Source organism: Nuphar pumila, chromosome 12 (genome assembly GCF_984573655.1).
Source record: "Nuphar pumila chromosome 12, dmNupPumi1.hap1.1, whole genome shotgun sequence".
Classification (NCBI taxonomy): domain Eukaryota; kingdom Viridiplantae; phylum Streptophyta; class Magnoliopsida; order Nymphaeales; family Nymphaeaceae; genus Nuphar; species Nuphar pumila.
The window spans coordinates 280,407-307,778 of record NC_143260.1 but is presented as its reverse complement, the minus strand read 5'-3'; the positions used below and the strand labels follow the sequence as shown (position 1 = coordinate 307,778).

Below are 27,372 nucleotides of genomic sequence, written 5' to 3'. Positions count from 1 at the left end.
CACACGATTAATATTATTGAAAATAAACTATATGCAATGCAACCCTAATCTAAGCAGAAAGGTAAATTCTTATTTCAATATTTATATTTATATTTTACATCAATAATTAAAATATAATAAGGAAAATAAAATAAACCCTTAAGCTTTCCTGCAAAATTAGCAAACATGTTAGAAGCAAAAATGTTGGCTTTTCTAGATTTGTCCAATAATATCTGAAATTAAGGGATTTATTCAGATATAAGTCTTTTTCCATGCTTCCTTCAAATAAACACAATAAAAGATGATGAAAAACTAAATAAATAATTAAAATAAACAATTTTGAAATTCAGAATTTGGGAAGAAATGGCTAAAATACTCTTGAAAATTGATATTTATTACAAAATAGGGTTTTTTCAGAAAAGAATTTTGTAAAACGCTTAATCTAGGGATCAAACAGATTCAAAACGAAACCAAATCGGGTGGAGAGCACCCTGATATGATTATAAACATGTTCAAATCCTAAAAATATGAGACTTTTCATGAAAAAATTGAAATAATAGAAAAATATTGATTTTTTCCCGTGTTTCAATTGAATCAGGACTCTACAAACATCATGTTTTTATGAAATAACTAAATAATGTATCAAATGAACTCCAAAATTCATAACAATTGACAGAGACACTTCTAATAACCCTAAAATTAAAATTCAATCGAAAATATATATTTTTGGGATTATTTTAAATATAAAAAGTAAATAAAAAAGATAAAAATATGTGTTTTTACCTGCAGTCACATATCTGTCATAGTGTCAGATCCAAATTGGATATCAAACAACTATAGAAATTTATAAAATTTGACAGAGAAAAACTATACAAATTAATGAAGACAACCCTTTTACATATCTGGAATATGATCTCTGGTTAGGGAGATACGCCTCCGGCAATACATACCTAATTCCAGTCTATGCATAATGATGCAATAATGTCAGATCCAGTTTTAGGCTCAGAGGAATAATATATCAAACGACCATTAAAATTTATAAAAATTTACAGAAACAAACTAGAAATCATAAAGGGAAGAACCCCTTTTACGGATCAGAAATACAATCTTTGATGAGGGAGAAATCGTTCTGGCAAGTTGAACCAAGGTTCGAATCAAGATTGTCACTCAAGAAATATAGGTTTTGATTGCGAGCTTCAAGAAAATAGAAATCAATAGTAAAAATTTATAAAAATCACACCATAAAAAGTAGACATGCAGAAAAATTAGTGGCTTTTTACGGATTGTCAATACAATCTTTGATTAGGGAGAAATCATTCTGACAAGTTGACCCTAGCCCTGAATCGTACCTGTCGATTCAAGAAACACATGTATTGTTGTTGGGTCAAAGAAACAGAAAAATATATCATAGAAATTCATAAAAATGTCACAAATTGAAGTAGACATCATGACAAATATGCTGCTTTTTACGGATCATCGATACAATCTTTGACGAGGGATATATGACCTTGGAAAGATGCTCCTAGATTTCCAGAGCATTTTCCTGACTTAGAAAATAGGTTCCGACTTTGATTTTTGACAACAAGGTTACAAACCTCTAAAATTCAGTTTTTTTTATTGGAAAACGTAGGCATATGCACGATTTCATCATAAAAAATCAGATTTTATTAACTCATGTATACTGGTAAAATAATTACATTAACAAACAACAAAAATTGTAAATATGGATTCTAAAACCCTAGAATGAAACAAAATTTATTAATCATGCTAAAAACATAAAAAAAATATGTAAACAATACATGGATCATGATTTAATGCATGGGTAACTAAAATAAGCATGAGTATGATGAAATAAACAAAAAAAAATCAAGGAAGCATGACTGAGATTTCGATTTAGCCATTAAAAGAGGGATTCAACCTATAGAAAGGTCGAATCTCGATCTTTTTCGAACATTTAACATAATAAATGAATTGCCAATGATTCTTATGGATCAAAAATGTGTATAAACATCATGGATGATCAGTAGATCATCATCTTGGATCGTGAGTCTTGGCCTTGAACAAAAAAAAAAAAAAAAATATGCAACACATAGGAGGTGGCAATGGTGGAAATACGTAAATAAAATAAAATAAAATAAAAAAAGAAAGGAGAAGAGGGAACTCGCCTTGGCTGCACCAATGGAGGAGGAAGGAGGGTTGAGGAAATCAATTCACAATGAGAGAGCGGATGGGCTGGTCGACCCCCCATATGGGGTATTTAAAGATTTTTTTTGGTTAGGTGTTGAAAGTTCGGATCTAGTCGAAACTCTCTTAATTAAAACTAATTAAGAGGGGGTGATTTTTCATGGAAGGATCCTAATTGAAATCAACTTTTTTTACTCTTCGTAATTGAAGTTCTAACCTAAATAAAATTCTAATAAATCAATCCAAATGTGGGGCCACCTAGGTGGGCCCACATTTGGTTTTTAAAACTCTAATTACAAGATTTAAAAACAAAGTTTTAAAATACCAAAATAAAGGTTGAGTTTTAAAATCAACTTTGACTTTTTTAAACTTCTAATTTAAGTAGAACACTAACTAAACCTAAACTAACCTAAACATTTTCAAATGTGGCACCACCTAGTGTGGGTCCCATTTGATTTTTCAAAAAATTGATTTTTAAATAAAAGGGAAAATAAAGGGGTTAATTTTTTTTTTTTTAAACTTCAAAAGACAACTAGACCCACTAATATTTTTGTATTTTTGAAACATGTAAGACATGAAATAAAATGAATTTGAATACAAAATGGAAAAATTAGGGTTTGGTGCCCCTGCAGGGTGGACCCTACTTGAAGAAAGTTGTAAAAATTAGAAATTGAATTGAAAATCAAGTTTAAAACGAATCCAGATCCTTTTTCTAAAGAAAATGCTTTAAAATAAATGAATGTAAAGCCCTGGGGGTTGACCAAATGACAAATATTGATTTAAAACCCAAGCTTTTGAAAATGATTTTGAAATAAGGTTTTAAAATCAAATCTGGACTTGAGATTTTGAAAAACCAGAGTGATGGACCTCGAGAATGACATGTAATGATATGCAATACGATAAAATGATATGAAATAGTATGAAATTGTATAAAATGATATGAAAATGCAAGCTCTGGATGAGGGATTTGAAGTCCTAGACCCCTGGCAAAGACAAAGAATTGAACATTCCTGTTCGAAGGCAAAAATTGATGATTGATCATAAGATCCGATATTGGATCCGATTCAAATGTAAATTGGGTCTCAGATATAACTAAACTTTTCATAAAAAGCATTAATTCAAGCTCAGAATGATATTTGTATCAGCTTAAGAAATGACAAAATGTTGTTTCGAGCAAAATGATTCAAGAAATAATTTTGCCCCTGCAGGGTATAGAGTGACACTGAAAACAATGTTTGAACTGGTCTCGACTTGTTTACACTGAATCCTAAGGTTTCTAAACTCAAAAAAACTAAAATAACACTGATTCAACCAAACTCCTAGACTGAATGATTGAGGAATGACACAATTCTCAAAGAAATGGTAAGAAATGACCACTGGAGTGAAGTGGGTAACAAGATTGCACTGTGTTTGAACTAGAATGAAGATCAGTAATATTGAAATAAACTAAATTTGGAGCTTAAATACAAGCTAGACTGACTAAACTTAGCTTAATTTAAGCTGAAATGAGCTAAAATGGGCTAAAGTAAACTCCTAGGCTGCGGGAAATGGATTTGAATTGGAACTGAGCCAATTAAACTCCTGGTGAGCTCAAGTTAGACTCAGAGAAATAGGATTAATTGGGATTGACAAACTCAGTAATAATTGATTGAGATTCAAGCTAGAAATGAGCTCATTTCTCAAGAAATAAACCAATTTTAGCTGAAATGGTCAGAAATGAATAGAATTTGCTTATTGTGAGCCTAGGTGAGCTAGAAATGACTGACATTCTAACTGTTATGAACTTAAAAATGAGTTTGGTTGACTCTGACTGATAGAGATCTAAAGTTAACAAGGGGTGAAATGGATTTTTTTTGACAAAAGTGGCGAGATGACACCTAAACTAGGACAAACCTAGGGTTAGACTCCTAAGGGGATTGGCATCTGCTGAAAAGAGATGTTTGAGGATGAATGAAAAAAAAACTGGGGTGTTTACAGACTTCTTTGAGAAGATCACCCCTCCCCAATTTTCCCGATTGTGTGTTAATGAAGCTCTCTAGAACCCTTATCCTTTCCAAAATTTTACTATAAATAAAGGCCCTATGGGGGACGTCCAACCCATGCCATCCAACATGCTCTCTTCTTCTTCTTGAATTCTTTCTTTCTTTCATCCTCTTCCCTAGTTGTTGCCCCTCTAGCCCTTATTCATCCTTTTTGTTTTTTTCTTTTTCGCTGCAGCAAGGGAAAAAAGACCAGGTAATCTCTTTTCTTTTTCTCTTTATTTTCTCTTTTTTTATTTCATTTGTTGTGTTTCTTTTGTTTTTACAGCCACAAGAAAGACTTGAACTCGGTTTTTCATAAACCGAGTTCCTCCTTTCAATCGGCAAAGCAAATCCCATGCCTTGCTTTCATTTCTTTGTTTTTTAGTTTATTCATGAGCATCATAGATTTAGGTTTACACTGTTGTTTGCATTCATACAAAATAAAAAAATATTGCATGTCTTTTCTTTTCTTTATGCATGTTAGATTAGGGTTTTTAATCTTGTTTATTAGTTATGCTTAAATCTTGATTCTAGCCTCGTGTTAGCATTATTATTTTATATATTTATTTTTATCGTTTCAAATTATTTTTTTTATGAGAGATATATTCATATGCTTATATGAATCTGGCAAAATTTCATGATTTTTGAGCATATGTTGACCCATTTTTAAAATCAAGAACCGAAACCTATTTTCTGCACTGTCAAAACGTTATGCATGACATGGGTCAACTTGCCAGAATCATATCTCCCCAACCAGATATCGGTTTTTAGATTCGTAAAAAGTGCCTTCTTCATTTGTATGTCTACTTTATTTTGTTTAAATTTAATGGTTTTTGACAGTCATTTATTATTTTATTTTAGCCCAAAATTAGAACCTATTTTTCTGTAATCGTCACACTGTGTTCATAATTTGAGTTAACTTGTTAGAGTCATATCTTCCTAACCGGAGATGATTTTTTAAATCCGTAAAAAGTGACTTATTCGTTTGCATATCTAGTTTATTTATGATAATTTTGGAGATTCTTGGTGACAATCTACTATTTTATTTTAACCTAAAACCAGAACCTACTTTTTCTTACAGCGTTAAGCGTTGTCTAAAATTAAGATTATCTTGTCAGAGTCATATCTTCTTAACCGGAGATGCTTTTTTAAACCGTAAAAAGAAATCTCTTCATTATCATGTCTAGTTTATTTCTGAAAAAAATTATAAATTTTCATGACAGGTTGCTATTCTATTTCAACCCGAAACCGTGATAGGTACCAAATAGTTTGTTATAAAGCTTATTTTCATTTTTTAATTCGATATCTTTTTTCAACTTATTTATTAAATTTATTTTTTGATTGCACGCATTTTTAGACCCCTTCTTGTATAATGCAGAATAGTTGACTCAGTTTTTCTTTTTGTTGGATGATCGGTTAATAGTTAGTTTCAAGTACTCTGTTTCTGAAAGAAAGAGGAAGCCACTGAGATTGACCGGTAGGGTTTGGTGCATAGATTTCGAAAAAAAGGAAGCTGCAGCAAGAAGGTTGTGAACCGTAACTTGCTGAATAGTAATCATGGACTGTGCTAACCGTCCGAGCAAGCAGGTTGAGGTGAGCGGGGTTCTATTATGCACGAGGCGCACCGGCGAGGGGCTTAGTAGATTAGGTGATCTCTCAAATCACTTTAAGTGATTTGGCATCTTCACCGTCATCTCAAAGGACGTTATGGGTTTTTTTGCGTATTGTAGACGGTGCGGATGCCAAATCACTTTACTAAAAGTCATTTGTGAGATCACCTGATATGCTCTAGAGTCAAGGGGAGGCAGTGCACGCACGAGGCTCGCTGGCGCTCCGGTTTGAGATTTACTATTACCAGGTGGTAGCGGTATACCACCCGTGTGCGTGAAAACTCAAGCACGAACAAAAACCAAACCAAACCAAACCAAGAAGCAGGCAGAGGCACAGGGGCCACAGTAGAGGAGGGTGCAAATAGGGAAACACATTACAAGGCCGCAGGCCGCGGTTGGCGTACGATGGACATGGGAAGCAGGTGAAGCACAAATCCTCCAAATTTCCGATCTCTCTCTCTCCGATCGGTCGGATCGGTTAATGGAGGGTTCAGGTGGGAACGATGTGGAGCTGTTGTCTAAGACCCTTCAGGTGGAGCACAAGCTCTTCTACTTCGATCTCAAGGAGAACCCTCGGGGTCGCTACCTTAAAATCTCCGAGAAGACCTCCGCCACCAGGTCTACCATCATCGTCCCCGTCAACGGCATCGTCTACTTTCTAGATCTCTTCAATTACTACGTTAATACCGATGACCAGGACACCTTCAGCAAGGAATTACAACTGGAAACAAAGGTCATCAACCTCCCTTTCTCTCTCTCTCTCACTCTCCCCCAAAGGATCTTCTTCCTTCCTTATTTAGAACCTCCGTCCTTCCTCCTCCTCTTCCAGTTTAATAATTTTTGGGTGGAAGGTGTCAACTTGGATTTGCTAAGGAGAAATGGTGCTGACCTTTCATTGATTTCTTTTAGGTATTCTACTTCGACACGGGGGAGAATAAAAGAGGTCGTTTCCTAAAGGTAAATTACATCTTATTCGGGCGCTTTCCCTCTCTCCGTTCATTTGATTTTTCTGTTTTTGGACATGTTTGGTAGTCCTTGGTGGTCGTATTCCCTTGAATCTCCAGGGGTTTTCTATTCATATTGTTGGCAGTCGGCACCGATCCGCAAGTTGTCCCCTGCTATTTAGTTTGTTCTCGATGTGGACATTGAATATGGGCTATCTTGTGCTCAGATTAGTGATTTTATCTCCTACATTTTTATTTTAAGTGCAACTCTGTGTGATTTCATATGACACACATGATTTTGGCAAAGTTAAGTTTGGCTGTCTTAAGCTAGTTCTAAGAAAAAAAAAAACAGGCACTTGAAAAACTATGGAATCGATCGGACTACTATTCATTTAAGGAATCATTTGAGCTCTGAAAATCCGAATCTTGAAGATAATCTTTTGAATTGTTATCATCAGGTGATGTTTGGGTGCACCCATTGGTCTGAAAAAGTGGGATAAGTTGGGATACTGCATCGTGGATGCAGTGGCAATAACTGTCAGGGTATATATGTTGGCTATTTATGTATTTATGTTTTTTGCTTGCACCCCTCCCTCTGTAATTTCATCATGCGTTTATTTGTTCTTTATTATCTGCTCAGATTAAAAGGCTAAAAAAGGTAAAAGAATCATTTTGAGATTATGAGGATTTCATTATGTGCTATTTTGAAATATATTTGGTTTTATGCCTGGAAGATCAACTATGGAAGCTATACATCTTAGACAACTTATTGAGAGATATAGAGAGGGGAACAAAGATTTGCATATGGTTTTTATTGATTTGGAGAAGGCATACGATAGAGTACCTAGGGATGTTCTCTGGTGGACAATGATGAAGAAGGGTATCTCTCTCAAGTACATTAGTATAATTAAAGATATGTACGAAGGAGTAGTAACCAATGTCCGCACTTGTGGAAGAGTGACAACCAACTTTCCTAGAACGGTTGGGTTACATCAAGGATTTGCATTAAGCTCTTTCATTTTTGCTATAGTGATAAATGAACTTACGAGATCAATTCAAGAAAATGTGCCGTGGTGTATGTTGTTTGCTGATGATATTGTTTTGATTGATGAGTCTAGAGCTGGGGTTAATGCTAAGTTAGAATTATGGAGACAAACTTTGGAAGCAAAAGGTTTTACGTTGAGTAAGAGTAAGACAAAATATATGGAATGTGGTTTAGTAAGCAACGAAGTAGTGGTGAGAGTGTAGTGAAGCTTGGTGAGCAACAAATAGCGGTGGATGACTGTTTCAAATATTTGGGATCTATCATTCAAAAGAATGAAGAAATTGATGGTGATGTAAATCATAGGATTAAGGTTGGGTGGATGAAATGAAAAAGTGCAATTGGAGTGTTGTGCGATCATAGAATGCCATTGCGGTTGAAGGAAAAGTTTTATAGGACGACAATTAGACCCGCTTTACTATATGGTACAGAATGTTGGGCTGCCAAGAGACATCATTTGCAAAAAATGAGTGTAATTGAGATGCGTATGCTTCGATGGATGTGTGGAAATACACTAAAAGATAAGATTCAGAACGAGGAAATACGTAAGAAGGTAGGCGTTGCATCCATTGAAAATAAGCTGAGTGAGAATCGTTTACGATGGTTTGGGCATATTCGGCGAAGGCCTAATGATGCTCCGGTTAGAAGGATGGAGAAATGGGAAAATCTATTAGCTAAAAGAGGTTGGGGTAGGCCTAAGAAGACTTGGATGGAGATGATAAGAAAGGATATGAATGCTTTGAACCTCACCGAGGACATGACATTGGATAGAAATGATTGGAGGAGAAGGATTCATGTGGAGGACCCAAAATGATTTTCTTTTTGGTTCATATCGCCGACCCCAATTGTTTGGGATGAAGGCGTTGTTGTTGTATGTTTTGGCTGTTTACTGTAGTCGGGGGTGCTCGTCACATTGTGTCCCAACTTGCTAGTTTGGCATCAAAGTTTTTTACAAGGTTTTTAGAACACCTCAAAAAGCAGACCAGATTGCAGGTGTGTAGTCCTTTCTGCATCATATATGATATTTGATGTATCACATATTTGGCTTTGGAAAAGCAAAATGACACATTTTTCTGGTATTTTCTTCTGGTCTTACCCTCAAGTTGAAGATGGTACTTGGAGCTTGTGAAGCTTGTGTGTGTTTCAGTACAAAATGAAGGTAGAAGGATATCTGGGGACAGATCCTGTTAGGTATTCTGTTCCATATATTGTAGTATGTTAGAGAGGATTTTAGTGCAAAAGGTTGTAGAAGATATAGATTGATTATTTGGAAGTCTCTGATTGTGCAATATGGACTTATCTGCTAAGTGTGTATGTGTATTCTAGAGGAAGTCCTGCATGCCACTAGATATGGTTTTTGTTTCTATTGGTCTAGGGAACAAGCAGCCAGGTCTCAAAGAACACATCTTAAACTGTCTCCATATATGTTAGAAAGTTTTAGAAGCCGCAATTTTGGGTTGAGAATTGAGATAATGGTGCATAATCTGGAGAACATTTTGCCATTGATGAGCGTCTCATTGGAAGAGGAATGAGGGCTAAGGCAGACCTCTTTAAAGGTTTGGAGGAACTCTAAGCCACCAAACTAATTGGAAAAAAGAAAGGTGTAAATTGGAGGCTGATGCAAATCCTTATCCAGATCATGGTGGAATAAAGAACCAGTATATTACCTTAAATAGGAGCATGCCGAAAATATCTGCTATTGTCATGCCGTGAGACCTAAAGAGGATGAATAATGGCTTGTCTGTTAGCTGACGGAGCCATGCATGAATTGAACAAATACATACTGGATGCTGCTAAAATTTCTTGAAGCAAAATTCAAGCCATGGGTTGCAAGAGGTACCTCCCCTAGAATTTGTTTGAACATAGCACTGGACTTGAAACCACTTTTTACAAGAATAAATTGGTTATATGCTATGTAGAAATTTTGCAATTTGCTGTGGCTCATGGCCTATGTAACATGGGTACTTGAACCAGAACCTTGTACTGGTGGTGTTGTATGAACCCCTACTGGTAATGGGTACTTCTAGGTACAGTTCGATTGGGGTTTGAACTTAAACCAGATCCTGGGGATCCATTTTATTTAACTTAAAATCAAATCAATATGTATTTTACGCTTGACATCAAAAGTGTTCTGTTAACTACATATTCTTGATCATTACTTGTTAGTTAACTATATTTTTGACATGCTTTTAAATTTTTAATTCATAATCGGCAGCCTATAACTTCATATCTATAGCATTTTGTAAAATGTGGCAAAGTTCTCTTTTATGCATGTGTTTGACAGTTTCTGTATGCTTTATATCATAGTTACCAGGAAGTGAAATGGATACGGGATGCAATGCGTGAAGCGGAAATGGCGATGCGAGTGCTAAAAAGTAGTGTGAAGTGGGAAGCGGAATTCATTTTGTAAGCATGCGAGAAGTGAAAAGGGAAAGGTGAAGGAAACAAGGGAGAAACAAGTGGGAAGAGAGGGGGAAGCAAGAAGAATAAATATTAACATGAAAAACACAAAACAAGGGGGAAACATGGGGGAAGTGAAAAAAAAAATAAATATTAACATGAAAAACACAAAAAACAAGGGGGGGGGGGGGGGGGGGGGGGCGAAAGGGAAGCGATTTGAGAAGCGAGTGGGAAGCGTGTTTCCAACAAATGGGAAGCATGCTTCATGTAAATGGAAAGTGAGTTTCAGGAAAGCGTGGTGCTTCCCGCTTCGGAAGTGCTTTCCCCCCTATTATATAACATAGTTACCAGAAGCGCCCCTACAGGAGGGGGAGAGCACTTTCGAAGCGGGAAGTGCCATGCTTTCCTGAAACTCATTTCCCATCTATGTCACAGGGATTCAGCTAGCCGGGTACCACATTCGCATCGACGTCACGCGATGCGGGTGCTGTGCGGCACCCGGTGAGGTCAAACCGACCCTGGGTGCGGTCAACACACCCAGAGTCATAAATGTCCAATTTTTGGACTTAAAAAAAGTGCCCGATGAAATGGGCTGGGAGGGGGATTAGGGCAAAAACTTTTTGCCCTCTCCTCCCGACCCCAATGCTGCGATGCTCTTCTCCGTCTCCCGAACCTGACGTTGTGCCTCTTCGTCTCCAACCCAGATTTCGACAGGTATGTCTCCATTCTTTCTCTCTCTCTCAATCTCTCTCCCCTTGTCTCTCTCTCTCTCTCCCCTCGTCTCTCTCTCTCTCTCTCTCATTCTGGCAGTTCGTGGATGGGTCACACTTTTTTTTCCAGGGCCGTTGATGCCTTAGATGCACGACATCTATGGCTTCCAAAATGAACCACTGAAACACTGAGAGTCTTTTAGAGTTTTCAATATTTGGTTTTAAACCTTCTTTTTCAGTTTTTTTTTTAATTAGATGGGAAATTCATGATGCAACAAGAAGCAAAATCATTAGTGTTACTGTTGTTAACTGTTAAAAACTTAAAAGTTATATATATACCCTCCCGTACCCCTGCACCCAAGTTTTTTTAAATTGCCGCATCCCCGCACCTGCATCCGCATCCGCATCCGCATCCGCATCCGCATCCGCATCCGCATCCGCACCCGCACCCGCACCTGCACCCGCACCCGCACCTGCACCTATGTGACATAGCTTCCCATTTACAGGAAGCATGCTTCCCATTTGTTGGAAACACGCTTTCCACTCGCTTCTCAAATCGCTTCCCTTTTGTTTCCCCCTTGTTTTTTGTGTTTTTCATGTTAATATTTTTTTTTCACTTCCCCCATGCTTCCCCCTTGTTTTTTGTGTTTTTCATGTTAATAGGGTTTCGGGGAAGCGTGGCGCTTCCTGCTTCAGAAGCACTCTTCCCACCCTATAGGGAGTGCTTCTGGTAACTATGCTATATGTATGCACTATGATTGGGAGTAGATACAAACTAGTTATGGACCAATCTGAGTCATTGATTAGAAAAAGAATTGAAATACACCAGTCTTTAGCAGCGGGCAAACTGTTAAAGGCTGTTTTTCTTTTTTCATGTTTTTTGTGTCTGCTCCCAGTTTGTACGTACTCTCTCTCTCTCTCTATATATATACATGTCTGTGAAAATTTATTTTAGTTTTGAATCTCGATCTCATACAATCTATGTCACAAGGTATAGATGCAAGTCTGGGTCGTATGGTATGACAATAGAAGTGTACAGGGTGCGACTATATATATATATATAACACCACACATAGACAGGAATGAAGAAACAAGACTTCCTAAAGCCAACCCCCTATGTCACCTGGGTACAGGTATGGGTGCGGGTACGGAGGTTACAACATTGCAATTTAAAAAAATGTGGGTATGGGGACACATCTATATATATATATTAAGTATCACATAAATTCAAAATAAACTGAATATAATCTAAATATATATGCTATATCTAAAATCTATGTCACATGGGTGCGGGGGTGCGGCACTTTAAAAAAACTTGGGTTATAAACTGAAAATATAATTATAAATTATAAATTGAATACAAACTTGTATGTAGAGAGGGTAAAATGGCGTGTCCGGGTGTCGACGCATGTCGACATGGGGATACACATATCAACACAGATACGGAGGGCAAAACAGAGTGTCCGGGTACCATAGCCGACCCCATCTAGTTGGGATATGGCTTGATGATGATGATACATAACACCACACAGAGAATGAATGAAAAACACCTTTTATGCACCTTAAAAATGGATGAAAATGATCCCACATAATAGGTAAGATCAGTTGTGGACTGTGGCCAGATCCGGAATCATTATACCCATGAAGTACCAGTATGAGTACTCTTGTCGTACCATGTGGGCATGGGTACTGCATACATTTGAAAGTACACATGTTGCATAGCCTATGGTGGTACACACTTATTTTCATGGATCTAGCCACTAAATATCGGATCTAACCATATAGATTTGTTTAGCATTGTGGAAACTTCAATGAGGTGCACAGGAACAGAGAGAGAGAGAGAGAGAGAGAGAGAGAGAGAGAGAGAGAGAGAGAGAGAGAGAGAGAGAGAGACTTATTAGGGCTAATCTCCTCTAAGTTAAATAGAGAGAAGCCTAAATGAAAAATTACATACAAGTCCCTCCTTATATATGAAATATCAAATAACCCTCTTTTAAGAAAAATAAAGCTTAAAACCTCTAAAGGTTAACTAATCTTAACACTCCCCCTCAAGCTGGAGTATAGATATCAATCATGCACAGCTTGCCACAACATTTTGAGAAACTGGGTCTAGCAAGAGGCTTTGTAAAAATATTTGCAACTTGGTCCTCTGACTTTAGATAGTTGGTAGCGATATGACCAGCTTGAACCATATCTCTTACGTAGTGGCAATCAACCTCAATATGTTTTGTCCTCTTAGGAAAAACAGGATTATTCGCTATATATGTAGCTGCCTTGTTATCACACATCATTATCATAGGAGATGAAACTTTCACCTGAAGATCATTTAGTACGGTTCGAACCCACATTAATTCAACAACTGTCTGGGCCATAGCCCTATATTCTGATTCAACACTCGACCTAGCAACCACATTTTGCTTCTTACTTCTCCATGAAATTAGGTTATCTCCCATAAACACACAGAATCCTGTGGTAGATTTTCTATCCATTACAGATCCCGCATAGTCAGCATCAGAGTAAGCCACTATTTCCAGGGTTCCACCTTTCTTGAATAATAACCCTTTTTCAGGAGAAGATTTTAAGTACCTGAGTATCATTATTGCAACATTCCAGTGTACTTCAGTTGGTTTGTCCATAAATTGGCTAACCTTGCTTACTGCTAAAGCAATATCAGGTCTTGTCAGAGTTACATATAGTAGCTTCCCTACCCGTGAGCGATAACTTTTGCTATCAACAGGTTTTGACCCCTGCTGGTTTAGCTCCCAACATTCCAGTCTCTTTTAATAAGTCAAGAACGTACTTTCGTTGAGACAAAACCACCCCTTCACGACTCTTGACAACTTCTATACCCAGAAAATATCCAAGTGAACCAAGGTCTTTTGTAACAAAATGTTTTTGAAGATGAGCCTTTGTTGCTTCAATATCTTTTATATCATCTCCTGTAAGCATGATGTCATCCACATATACCACCATAACAACTAGACCCGAGTTAGTTTTCTTAATAAATAATGTATGGTCTGTCGCCGACCTATTAAAGCCAAAACTTGACATCACTTCAAACAACTTTTGAAACCATGCACGAGGACTTTGTTTCAAACCATATATCGCCTTTCTTAATCTGCACACCTTCTGACACTCTCCCTCAACCTCGAACCCAGGAGGTTGTTGCATGTATACTGTCTCAGACAGATCTCCATATAGAAATGCATTTTTCACATTTAGTTGACACAAACTCCATCCATGGTGAACAACTACGGAGAGAACAAGACGAATGCTACCCATCCGTACGACAGGAGAAAAAGTTTTAAAGAAATCAATACCATATGTCTGAGTATACCCTTTTGCTACTAATTTGGCTTTGTATCTTTCAATTGAACCATCTGATTTGTACTTTATGGTATATACCCATTTGCATCCAACAATGTCAGCATCCACTGGGGAATAAACTAGATCCCATGTATGTTGAGACAATAAGGCATCCATTTCTTCTTGCATAGCCTGCTTCCACCTGTTATCAAGTTCTGCCTGTTGATAGTTCAGAGGAATAGTTTCAGCAGATAAAGCTGAAATAAATGCTTTCATGTCCCTTTCCGTAGAGCGATTGGCCTGTTATCATCAACATAAAGGTCACTGTTGTCAGTAGCACTTACCTTAGGAGAAGAAGAAGATAAAGGCACGGGAGGAGGTGGAGCTCTACGCACATATACCAATGGAGGATTATGAAACCGTGAGGAAGATAGAGTTTGGTCCGATAATTGGGGCACAAATTCCAAAGGAAAAGGAGGTACAGGAAGTAGAAAAGAATCATCTGGATCAACTTGCATCTGAGTACCAGTACTAAAATAATATGGAATGGACTCCAAGAAAGATACATCCGCACTGACATACTCTCGCCGAGAAATCAGATTATAACATCGATACCCCTTTTGATTTTTTGGATAACCTATAAACATACATTTTGTTGCTTGAGCAGTGGTCAGGTCCAAGTTTTTGCACAAAGCAAACACGTGAGAAAAAAAAGTGGAGCATTAGGATTTAGGATATGTAGCAGAATTCGATCTCCTACGGAAGATGAAGGCATGCGGTCGATCAGATAACAAGTAGCGATAACCGCATCACCCCAATATAAAGCAGGAACATTGGATTGAATCATAAGGGTACGTGCTACATCAAGGAGGTGCCTGTGTTTTCGCTGAGCCACACCATTTTGTTGAGAAGAATAGGCACAAGTGGTTTGGGGTTGAATGCCATGGTCTTGATAAAATTGCAACAAGGCTTTGGTTTTGAACTCAAGAGCATTATCAGTGCGAACAATCTTGACAACAGATTGAAACCGAGTTTTTATTTCAAGAATTAATGATTTGATAATACTGGGAACTTCAGATCTTTCTTTTATTAAAAACACCCAAGACAACTTAGAAAAATCATCAACAATAATAAGATAATATCGACACTGAGTCCTGGTAGGAATCTTACTAGGACCCCATACATCTGCATGAAGAAGTTCAAAGACCTTATGATTGGACTGACTCTGACTAGAAGGGAACAAACTTCGATGATGCTTGCCCAACTGACATGCTTCACACTGAAATGACGTAGTAGACGGAATTTGAGGAAAGACATAACGAAGCTTTGACAATGAAGGATGACCAAGACGACAATGCCACTAAACAGGACTGGATGAGTGATCTACTGCAGCATAAACATTGCCCACTGGATGATGTAGGTAGTAGACTCCATTTTCTTCATAGCCTCCACCAATCTTCTTCCCCATCAGCAAATCCTGAAAATGATAACCCACCGGGTAAAATATCACTCTACAGTTTAGTTCTTTGGTAAGACAACTCACAAAGTGTAAACTTTGAGGAAATGAGGGAGCATGAAGAACATTTTTCAACTGCAAGGAAGAAGATATAGAAATATTTTCCTGACCAACAACTGGTGAAGAACTCCCGTCTGCTAATGAGACTCCTCGATGAACAGTAATATCCTTTAGATCTGAAAAGAAAAGTGAATTTTCACACAGATGTCTGGATGCACCAGAGTCAATAATCCACTTACTATCATTTAGAAGAAGATGATCCCCTGTTGAGTAGGCCACACCAGCTACATGAGAAAAGGAGCTTGAAGGACGACGAGCTATCAACTCATCATATTCTGCTCGACTAAGAGTGATACTGTCACTTGCAGAAGAATTATCATTTGCATTTGCTACCTCTAGTGTTGTAACATTAGCTTTTGGAACATTAGGCTTTGATGCAGAAGAGGTTGACCATCCATGCTTATCCCAACAACGATCTTCTAAATGTCTAGAATTTCCACAGAAAGTACATTGAAGTTTGCCTCTGCCTCCCATACCTCTTCCACGACCTCGTCCTCTAATATTCTGAATATTTTCACGTCCATAACCAGATGGGACAGCTAGAGCAGATGAGTGGGACATAGGATGAGATTGTGGAAGAGAAATCACAAGTCTACTCAAACGATTGTATGCATCAACAAGAGTAGGTACATCGGATCCAGTCAACATTTGGACTTTTGCAATAGAGAATTCTAAAGATAAACCTGTGAGAAACCGAGCAATCATAGTCTCTTCTTGATGATTCTTTTGCTTCGAACAACAAAGAGGCCTATGAGCATTGAGTCTTTCAAACACTGCTTTGACGAAGGCATAGTACTGGGCCAAGGTCTGATCTCCCTGCTGCAAATTATATATCTCCTGTTCGACTTGCAGGATACGACTCACATTAGTCTCTTGTGAGTACGTATATCAAAGATTATCCCATATCTGTTTGGCTGTATTATAGTAAATTAGACCATCTGCAATATGAGGTTCGACACTATTCATGATCCATGATATAACAATGTCATTATCTTCGTCCCAAGTAATATATTTTCCCACTTTTTCATTTGGTTCAGCTTCCAACAAAATATGTTTTCTACGATGTCCGGATACCGACATCATAAATGTTCTGGACCACCTGACATAGTTTGTTTCATTCAATCTCACAGAACCATACGAGCAGGGATTTGCAAATGCCTTATATTCCTCAATAGTCTCATTTTTGGAATCAAATTTCGGAGCTTCACCCATAATGAATAATACTAACAAGGTATGAGAGATATTTGATGCTAATACTGCTGCAATAAACCAGAAAAAAAATCAGATTCACTCTCTTAATCACTCAGAATTAGAATCTGGGATGTTCATCAACCACACGCCAGCTGACACAGGAGCAGCGTATTTCATGATCACGCGTCAGCCAATTTCACGACCACACAAGGCTGTTCAACCCACATAAGAAACAAATTCACGTCCACACAAGGCTGTTCAACCCACATCAGAGATAAAATCATGCCAGCAGAGACAAAAATCAGCGTATTTCACGATCACACAACAACCTATTTCACGACTACACAAGGTTATTCAACCCACACCAGAAACAATGATAGATCATATCAGAAAAATAGATCTGAGAAAACCAGAACCGCGTCAAACACGACATCCAAGTTCACCACCAAAGATAAGATCATTTTGTTTATGATCTGATACGAGCACAAAAAAAAAATCCCACGAAACAGAAATCACGACAACTTCATATATAAAAAAAACCAACTGCTCCCCACGACACAGGATTTACGGCAAGACAACAAATTTCGACATCCAGATCTAGATCTGCTACTGATCAATATAGGTTTTCTTCACTTCCACAAAAAAATCCTTTTTTTTTTTGCATCACCCAACTCTGTCGTAGCCCGATCCTGTTGACAAGCTGTCACCGTGACCTTTAGATCTGATTACATATCTGTGTCATGACATTAGTCAGACATCAAATCTATTATCAGATCTATGCAATTAGAAAAAGAACAGAATAAGCACACCTGTTTCTAATTTTTTTCGAGCCTTTTGGTGTAGATCGATCATGTGATCATGCTCCCGAGATCTACTGCTCTGATACCACGTGGAAACTTCAATGAGGTGCACAGGAACCGAGAGAGAGAGAGAGAGAGAGAGAGAGAGAGAGAGAGAGAGAGAGAGAGAGAGAGAGAAACTCGTTAACTAACTTATTAGGGCTAATCTCCTCTAAGTTAAATAGAGAGAAGCCTAAATGAAAAATTACATACAAGTCCCTCCTTATATATGAAATATCAAATAACCCTCTTTTAAGAAAAATAAAGCTTAAAACCTCTAAAGGTCAACTAATCTTAACAAGCATGATTATTTACTATGTTAATAGTTTAATCATCAACATGTCATAATATTCTATTCAAAATGGTGAAAAATCAATGGTTCATAATTCATGAAGATGAGGATGTTTAAAAAACAACCCAAAAACATCATGTTGAAACTAACTTTAACACATAAAAATAGTAAATAGAGCATGCTAAACATGATCCAAAGGTTAGTTTTTGCTTTTGCAGGTTAGATCTATCTAGATCAAGAGTATACCATGGCAAATTATGGTGGTTTGATACCACAATAGAAGCTCTCTCTCTCTCTCTACATACATATATATATATATATATGTTTATATATATATATATTTACCCACTTTATAGAAATTTCTATCATACTCTTCCTACCTTTGCCATACTCCATGCTCAGATCTGTACCAATCTGACAGCTCATGGCTTTGATAGGATTGTGTGCTGAGGCTTTTGGGACGTGCATTTGCAAGAACATTTAAATATATCACAAGTTCCATCTATCCACGTGTCTATGCAAGGATCTGAACAAGATATGTTGAGGCTAATCTCTGAGGATCCTTAACCACTTCATAACAAACAGATCAGGTTGGTATCCCTCTTAGGTGTACAAGAAAATGAGAGAGGGCTTAACTGAATGTTTGAATACCAGAACTCTTAGCTCTCTCTTAAACCAGAGTGCATCACATCATAAAACATGAAGTAGTTGATTGCATTCCGTATTTGGATTGTCAAGTTTGATCTTGAAAAGCACGTGGCTTCTTGGATGGGGCTGAAAAGAAGTGTTTTCCCTTGTTACGGGTCATGGATCTGGAGATCCAGACCCGTGACATTAACTTCTCATTAATGGCATTGTGTAATTTACTTTATTGTAATGAGGGTACTTTAGTACCCTAATCTTTGTAATAGCATGTTAATATAAATGAGTTTACACAGCAGCCGACCCTAAGACAATAGGGTATCGGTTTTTCTCCAGCTTCTCTCTCCCTTTCTCTCTCTCTCTCTGTTTCTCAGCTCTCACGCGTGGAACGACCTGAATATTGAAAAACTAACATGGTATCAGAGCCACGCTTCAGCTGAAACTGGAATCGATCTCAAAGGTACGTCTGAAAGATCTATCTCTTCTCGATTTTCTCTTCTAAGTCCCAATCTCGTCTGATTTTTTTCCCTGTTTATGTCTGACCCAGTCCCTTCTTTTCTTTTCGATCAGATCTGACATTACTCAGATCTGACGATAATCAGATTTGTCTATTTTTTTTCTGTCCCTTGAACTTGATCAGATCTGACGTTAACTCAGAGATGACTGAGTGACTCAGCCAGATTTTCGACCCCAAACCCTTTGTTGAATATACCTTTTCCTTTCATTCTTCATTCTGTCATCAATATACCTTGTTTATCGTTTTGATCACAGCGTGATCTAATCACGCAATCGGGGCCCTATTTTGATCCAGCTGCACCTTTGATCAGATCTGATCAAGCCGATCCAGCTACACCCTCATTTCTACCATTTTATCTCCTTTAGCTTGAAAGCATTGCGTCAATACCGAGTGGGAATTCATATTCACAATTTTTTTTGTGATTTTCATATCCAATATTCAATTTCTTATATAAATCAGAAATCTGATAGATATTCAATTTCTGTTTCAAATCAGAAATCTGATAGCCATTGATCTGAATTAGTTTCTGCAAAAAAAAAAAAAAAGGAAGTAGGTTACAGAACTTGTAGGCAGATTGTGCTGAACACACTCTTAATACTGTGAAACATGGATTCACTTCCTAGCCAGTCGGTTCTTTCTTCAAGTTTCCTCAGTCAACTCGTGTCTGAAAAATTAAACAATGGTAACTTCTTGACTTGGAAGAGGCAAATCATACCTTTCATTAGGAGTCAGGATCTTTCTGGACATCTGGATGGATCTATTCCAGTTCCTTCTGAGTTCATATCATGAGAAGAAAGGGACAACAAAGGGAAATCTACTACAGTATATGTTAGAAATCCTGAATTTGTGGCTTGGATGAAAAGAGACCAAGCGCTAGTTGCTTATATTACATCTACACTGTCACAAGAGGTACTTGTGGCCATTCCAGATGACTGCACTACGATGCAACTTTGGAACAGACTTGTTCAAACATACTCACAGGTTTCTCAGGCCAGGATTATGTTTTTTAAAAGAGAATTTCAAATGTTAAGAAAGGATTCCATGACCATCATGGAATAATTGAACAAAATGAAGGTTATCACAGATCAGCTAGCAGTTGTTGGAAGTACAGTAACTGATAAAGATTTGGTACAGCAAACCCTCAGTGGATTGGGACACGACTATCATATGATTGTTACTTCCCTGTTATGTTTACCTGAGCTGCCCAACTTTGAAGATCTGTGTGCAAAATTGTTACAATATGAGATGAACCTAAAGGGATTTTTTGAAGAATCATCTGTGCATACTGGGGCACAAGAAGTTCTTGCTACATGGGTTACTTATGCACGAGGACGAGGAAGCTATGATATCAAGGGAAAAGGAGCACAAGGGAGAAGTGGTCAAGGAGACCGTGGATTATTGCCTACACCCAACACATATACCAATCCACAAAGACAAAGGCCAATTCCTATATGCTTTCTGTGTAATAAAAAGGGGCATATCAAAGCTAACTGCTGGTTCAATCTCCTAAATAAAGAAAAATCAACACAAACTGAAGCAAAAAGAGGCACATACAGTACAAGGACCAACGGAGAAGTAAAGGAGTTATTGCTGTCAGCTTTAGCAGAATTAAATCTGAAACAAAATGAGCAAGGTACTTGGTATGTGGACTCTGGCGCAGCGACTCACGTTACTGGTGATGCAGGTAAGCTCCTAAAACTTGTTCCTTACATTGGTAGAAGTAGTATAGTTACTGGAGATGGATCACACCACTCTGTCTCTCATATTGGAAACTCCATTATACCCTTGCCCGAATCTTCCATCAACCTTTCAAAAGTTCTTTTTGCTCCTAATATCAAGAAAAACATCGTTTCAGTTTCTAAACTTGTTGATGATATCAAAGCCTCAGTTGATTTTACTCCCTCTTCTGTTCTTGTCAAGGATCTCTGCACGAAGGAGACGTTCGCTAGAGGAAAACGACAAGGCAATATGTATGTCTTTCAAGAAGATTCTTCAGCACATATTCGCTCTGCAGACCCAAACTTGAAGCTCCAATCATCGCTACCTTCTGAAAATCCTACCTGTGTTTTCAGTGTCTCTGAAATCAATAAGCCAAATCTTTGGCATGATCGTCTAGGTCACTGCAGTAGTAGTTTCATTGAAAAGCTTGTTTCAAATAACCTCATTCCCAAGTCAAGTTTATGAATAAATGTCAATGACAACAAATGTTCTAGTTGTCTCTTATGTAAGAGTCATGTCTTACCATTTCATTCTATCAATAAAAGAGCTTCAAGACCTTTTGAGACTATCTGTTCTGATGTTTGGAGGCCTGCTCCAGTTGCTTCCATATCTGGAACTAGATATTATCTTTTATTTATCGACAGTTATTCTCGCTATTCTTGGATATTTTTCATGAAACACAAATCTGAGACTTTCAAGTTGTTCCGAAACTTCCATTCCTTTGTCAAAAACCAATTTTCTGAAAACATCCTAAGTTTCCAATGTGATGGAGGAGGTGAATTTTCTTCCATTGACTTTACTAACTTTCTTCAAAGTAACGGGATAAGGAAAAAGGTGTCTTGCCCACACACACTTCAGCAGAATGAGATTGCTGAAAGGAAGCATCGCCATATTGTTGAGAGTGCGATGAGCATGATGCATGACAGTAGTCTTCCGATCACTTTATGGACAAAGGCTTTTCATTCTGCAGTTCATGTGATAAATCGATTGCCCATGACTATTTTGGAAAACAAGTCTCCTTACTTGTCCCTTTTTGGTGTACATCCCAACTACTATGATTTGCATGTGTTTGGTTGTTTATGCTATGTTCATGTTGACAGTTCAATGAGACATAAGTTTCAGGACAAGGCCCTGAAGTGCAGGTTTGTGGGTTATGCTGATGACTATAAAGGGTACAGGTGCTATGATCCGGTGAGCAAGCACATCAAATTATCAAGAAATGTCATCTTCGATGAATTGAATTTTGATTGTCGATGTACTAGTTCTTCAGAATCAAAACCTAAAGTTGAGGCTTATTATCCTTGGTTGAATTATGAACTTCTCTCAGGAGCTAGTGATGTTTGCTCAAATTGCACTCAAAAGGATAAGAAACCTTTGTCTACTGATGAAATGATTGCCCATGAAAATACAGACCCAACTTTGAATCCAGAAAGGTATAAAGGCCTTGTCTACACTCGATGAGAAAGAGAGCCGCCCACCATAGTTAATTCAGACATGGACGCATCTTCTACATCCAACATCGTTGATACTAGAAGATCTACACGTTCTCGCCATCCAATTGAAAGGTGGGTCAGTTATGAAAATTTCTCATTAGATTTTCAACTCTTTCTAACAGCCTTGAATAAAGAAGATGGACCCACAACGTTCTCTCAAGCATCAAATTCCAGAAGATGGATTGAAGTAATGAATGAGGAGATGAAAGCTCTACATGAATGTGGTACGTGGGATGTCGTATCAAGACCACCTGACAAAAACGTTGTTGGTTCGAAATGGGTGTACAAAATAAAGTATAAACCAGATGGGACTATAGAGCGATACAAGGCGAGACTTGTAGCCAAAGGTTTTACACAAGAGCAAGGATAAGATTATGATGAAACCTTTAGTCCAGTGGTGAGGATGGGGACAATCAGAGTCATACTTTCTTTAGCTATTGAATATCAATGGACTATTAGCCAACTTGATGTGAAGAATGCTTTTCTTCATGGAGATTTGAGAGAAGAAGTATACATGGAACAACCCACTGGTTACGCAGAAGGCAATCCTACAAAATATGTCTGCAGACTAAAAAGGGCGATATATGAATTGAAGCAGGCATCTCGATCTTGGTTCGACAACTTTTCTTTTGAAATACAAAAATATGGTTTTAAGAAATCTCTTCTTGACCACTCCTTATTTATATTTAAGAACCAAGACACAATTACTTGTTGTTGATATATGTAGATGATATCATCATCACTGGTAATTCCAATGAGCACATTGAAGAAGTCAAACATCTCTTGAATCAGAGGTTCAAAATGAAGGACCTTGGCAAACTACGATACTTTCTTGGAGTTGAAGTCGACAGTACTTCTGAAGAGATGACTCTCACTCAACATAAGTATACCATTGATGTTCTCAATAAAGCGGGTATGAAAGACTGCAAGCCCTTGAGCACTTCTAGCGTTCTTCATCAAAATCTTAGCTCTCAAGATGAAGATCCATTTGATAATCCCACACAGTACCGTAGCATAGTGGTTATGTTACAATACCTCACTTTTACTTGCCCTGATATAGTCTACTCGGTGAATCAAGTTTCTCAGTTTATGCATGCACCATGTGAAGGGCACATGGAAGCAGTTAAACAGATACTTCGATATCTGAAGGGAACGGTTGGGGATGGCCTCATATATAAGCGAAAGACAAATGGGCAAAATGCACATGAGATCATGTGATCATCGCAAAAATTTTCCTCTCTCGTTGGTTTCTCTCTCTTCCTTCTCTTTTCTTTTTCTAACCTCTATTTTCCTCCTTTTTGAAGGGAGAAGAATAAAAAGATAGAAAATAGAAAGAGAAGAGAAAAAGAAAGAAAGAGAATAGAGAAGAAGAACTATTTTGCGCGGTCTCACTTGGCCTTGATTTGAAAAGATTTAAAAGATTACTCGCCTCCGTTTTTGAAATATTTGCGGGAAAACTGGGAGACGGGATTCGCTCGTCGGTACGAGGTTCGACCGTTCCTGGCGCCTTTACCAGGGGTAATCAAACCAAGGATCGAATCTATGCCTTTTGCTTTGCCTAAATATAATCTAAGAATTTATTCTAACTCTGAATGCACAAAGAATCATACTTGTGCAGTGCAAAGATATATGCTCTTTTTGAAATTTGATTTAGAAATTTCCAAGTATTCTGAGACGAACTTGGTAAAGGGATGAAGAAATGATTAAATCTAACTTAGAACTTAAAATAGATCAGAGAAGTTCTAAGTTTTTGAAGTAAATCAGAGTTGGAAAAATAAATCTTGGCTTTGAGGAAGAATAATTTGGAGCTTTTGAAATAAAAGAAAAATGAAGTTTCAAAGTCAGAAATGGACCTTGAATTTGATCTTGAATTTAGGAAAGGAAATGAATGCTTGAGATGGAATTGAGTTTAGACTTTGAAGTTTGAAATTGGAATGGATGTGAGAGAATCAAATGGTATTTAAAAATAGAAATGGATTTAAGAGATTCAGATTAGATCCGAAGATGGAATTGAAATCTAGAATTGGAGCTGAATTCCGGATCCTATACAGAATGGGATCCGAGATTTGGAATCTGAGATGGACTTTGGGTTCTGGATCCTGAAATAGAATGGATTTGAAGTCTGAGATCCAAATGTAGAGTTGGACTCTGGATCCTAAGATGGATTTAGATCTGAAGTCTAAGATCCAATGTGGAGTTGGACTCTGGATCCTAAGATGAAACATTGGATCTGAAGTCTAAGATCCGAAGTAAAATTGGTTCTGGATCCTATAAGGAAATTGGATCTGAAGTCTGAGATCCAAAAGTGGAATTGGATCCTGGACCCTAAAATGGAAAATTGGATCTGAAGCCTAAGATCCAAAGTGAAATTGGTTCTGGATCCTATAAGGAAATTGGATCTGAAGTCTGAGATCCAAAAGTGGAATTGGAGTTTGGATCCTAAAGAGGAATTGGATCTGAAGTCTGAGATCCAATATGAGTGTTGAATCCTGGATCCTAAGATGGATTTGGAGTTAAATTCAGAAGATGAATCAAGAACTTCCAAGTTTAATTTAAACTTGGAAAATGAATTTTAGAAATTGAATCTTGAATATACAAACGAATTTCAAAGTTAAATTGGATTTTAAATTTAAGATAGAATTTAGAATTTGAAATACAAGATGATTCTGAAGTTTCAAAGTCAAATGGGACTTTGAAATTGAATTCTTGAATCTTTTTGAGGAATTTGAATTTATGAATAGGTTTTGACCAGAGAAATGAAGGAAAGAATTACTTGGATTTTATGAAAAAGAAACTTTTTTTAAAAAATATGATGCAATTCTATCTTAAATGATGAATGAATTTAATTTTTTTGAAATTGGATTTTTGAAAAGCTATTTCATTCTTTAAATGAATTAAAATAAGATTGAAGATATAATACATCCTTGACTATGGTCATTGAATGTATTATATAATAATCTATATTTAAATTCAAGAGAAGAATAAAATACATTTGGTGCTTTTATAAAATTTAAAATGAAATTAACTCTCAATATACCCTGACTATGGCCATTGGTATATATTTTGAATTAATTTTAAGTTAAATTCTGATAAAAGAAGAAAATATTTAAGGAAAATATGATGAATTTTGAAAACGGATCCAGTGTGGATCCAGTGTTATTTCGTAAAAGATAAAAATCCTAAGTCTTGTTTACATCTCGACTATGGCCGTTGATGTAAATCATCGACTTAGGATCAATTACCTCTTACGAAATGGTGCACGTGCCATTCGTGTTTCACCATTTGTGCAGTTTTGAAAGTAAAAGAGAAAAAAAAATGTCTTGAATCAAGTAATTCTAGAAGATATATACATGCTCATGCATTCTATTCTAAGACAAAGAATGTAAATTTTTCATTGTATCCAGCTATTACAATCATTGAATTTTATTTCAAGATTTACAAAAAGCCTCTAATTTTAGAAAAATGGCAATGTCCATATATCCCTGCAAAACAGAGTTAGTACCGAGCAAAATTGCAAGAATACATAAAGGGGAAAACAAAATCTAAATGCTCTCTTCTCATAAAATGGAAACACCTATGACAATACACTCATTCAAATGGAAACATGATGTTTATCTCAAAACGCACAAATGGTATGCTATAGGTATTGCAAATACACTACATGATATACAAGAGGGTGCTGTGAACTCTTATGATAATATCCCTCTCTGTCATACAAAAAAAAAATGACCATGCATATCCTTTCAAACCATATAACATCCCTATAATAATAATCTTTTTATAAGAGACCTTTCACTTTATGACTGGGCACTATGATAAAGAGCAGCCCCTGGTTGGGTCCGGTTGCTAAGCTAGAGCATGAGTGACTGTCAAACAAATGTACAACTGTTTCTGCAGAATTTATATGCAATATGCCAGCGTATATGTAGCAGCTTGGTGGAGTGCACCAAAATATTTTGGATAAAGCTGTTGGTTATTGTGAGCAGGTGCCAGGTGAAATGAATGAAGTGGAGACATAGCTGAGAGGTGATGTCAGCCATATGTGCCATGGCTGTAGGTGTGAAAAGAAGTATGGTAGTGTTTTTATACTGCTGTAGGCTCAAAGAAGCTACAGGGGTGTTTTTGCATGGTTATAAGTGCAAGGAAAAGCACTTGTTGTAAGTGCAAAGAGTGTAACAATTGTGGCAACAGCTGACACATAGTATGCTGCTGGAAATGAATGCAAACATATGATGACGAACAGTGTGATTTGCAGAAAAGTCTTAACAGCAAATTGTGTTGTGTGATGGTGGAAATAACTATGGAATGAACCATCCCTTTTGCAGGTGGTGCAAAAGAGGGTGAGATGGGCAGTGGAAGAGATGTGTACATTATGGAAAGGAGAGAACCATCATGAAAATTTAATGAAACAGAAGGTAGCTAAATGAAGGAAATACAATAAATCACGAAGTGCAATTAGGGAAGGGATAATCAAATGTGAACATAAAACAATAAATAAAATGTGAGTTAGAAACTTCAATGGTTCACGATACATATATGGGATGATCAAACTGCAGAAACTAAAAGAGTCTAAAATAAGCTATGGACAGAGAAATACAGGGATTAATGAGCATCGATTTGGTCCCTATGATCACCAAAACCAAATTCATTCTCCAAATCATCAACATCATCTTCCTCTTCATCACCTCCCACTCTAGGGCTACCTTTATGTCGTTTGTATCTGGTTCTGCACTGTGGATATGCCTGGGTATCCTCTCTCCTTTCATACTCATAGCAAATTCTACACACTGGGAAAGCACCTTCATTACAAGCCACAAAAAGCCTCTCCATCCACTATTCTCTCAATCCTATCTGAACAAATCTGACATATTTGACCACTCAAAATTTTTTTTTGTCTTCCTTAGGCT

The 27,372-nt window shown here is 37.2% G+C and overlaps 1 protein-coding gene across 1 annotated transcript in view; it reads left to right on the top strand.

Annotated features, from left to right (window-relative positions):
• Positions 1-6,148: 6,148 nt before the first annotated feature.
• The window catches only part of LOC149819559 (transcription factor Pur-alpha 1-like), a 39,535-nt gene continuing 18,311 nt past the window's right edge, over positions 6,149-27,372 (top strand). Inside the window, exons 1-2 of the mRNA XM_089982733.1 lie at positions 6,149-6,527; positions 6,704-6,751. Of these exons, the coding sequence (XP_089838859.1) occupies positions 6,276-6,527; positions 6,704-6,751 (300 nt within the window). The 5' untranslated portion in view covers positions 6,149-6,275. The remainder of the gene's footprint in view (positions 6,528-6,703; positions 6,752-27,372) is intronic.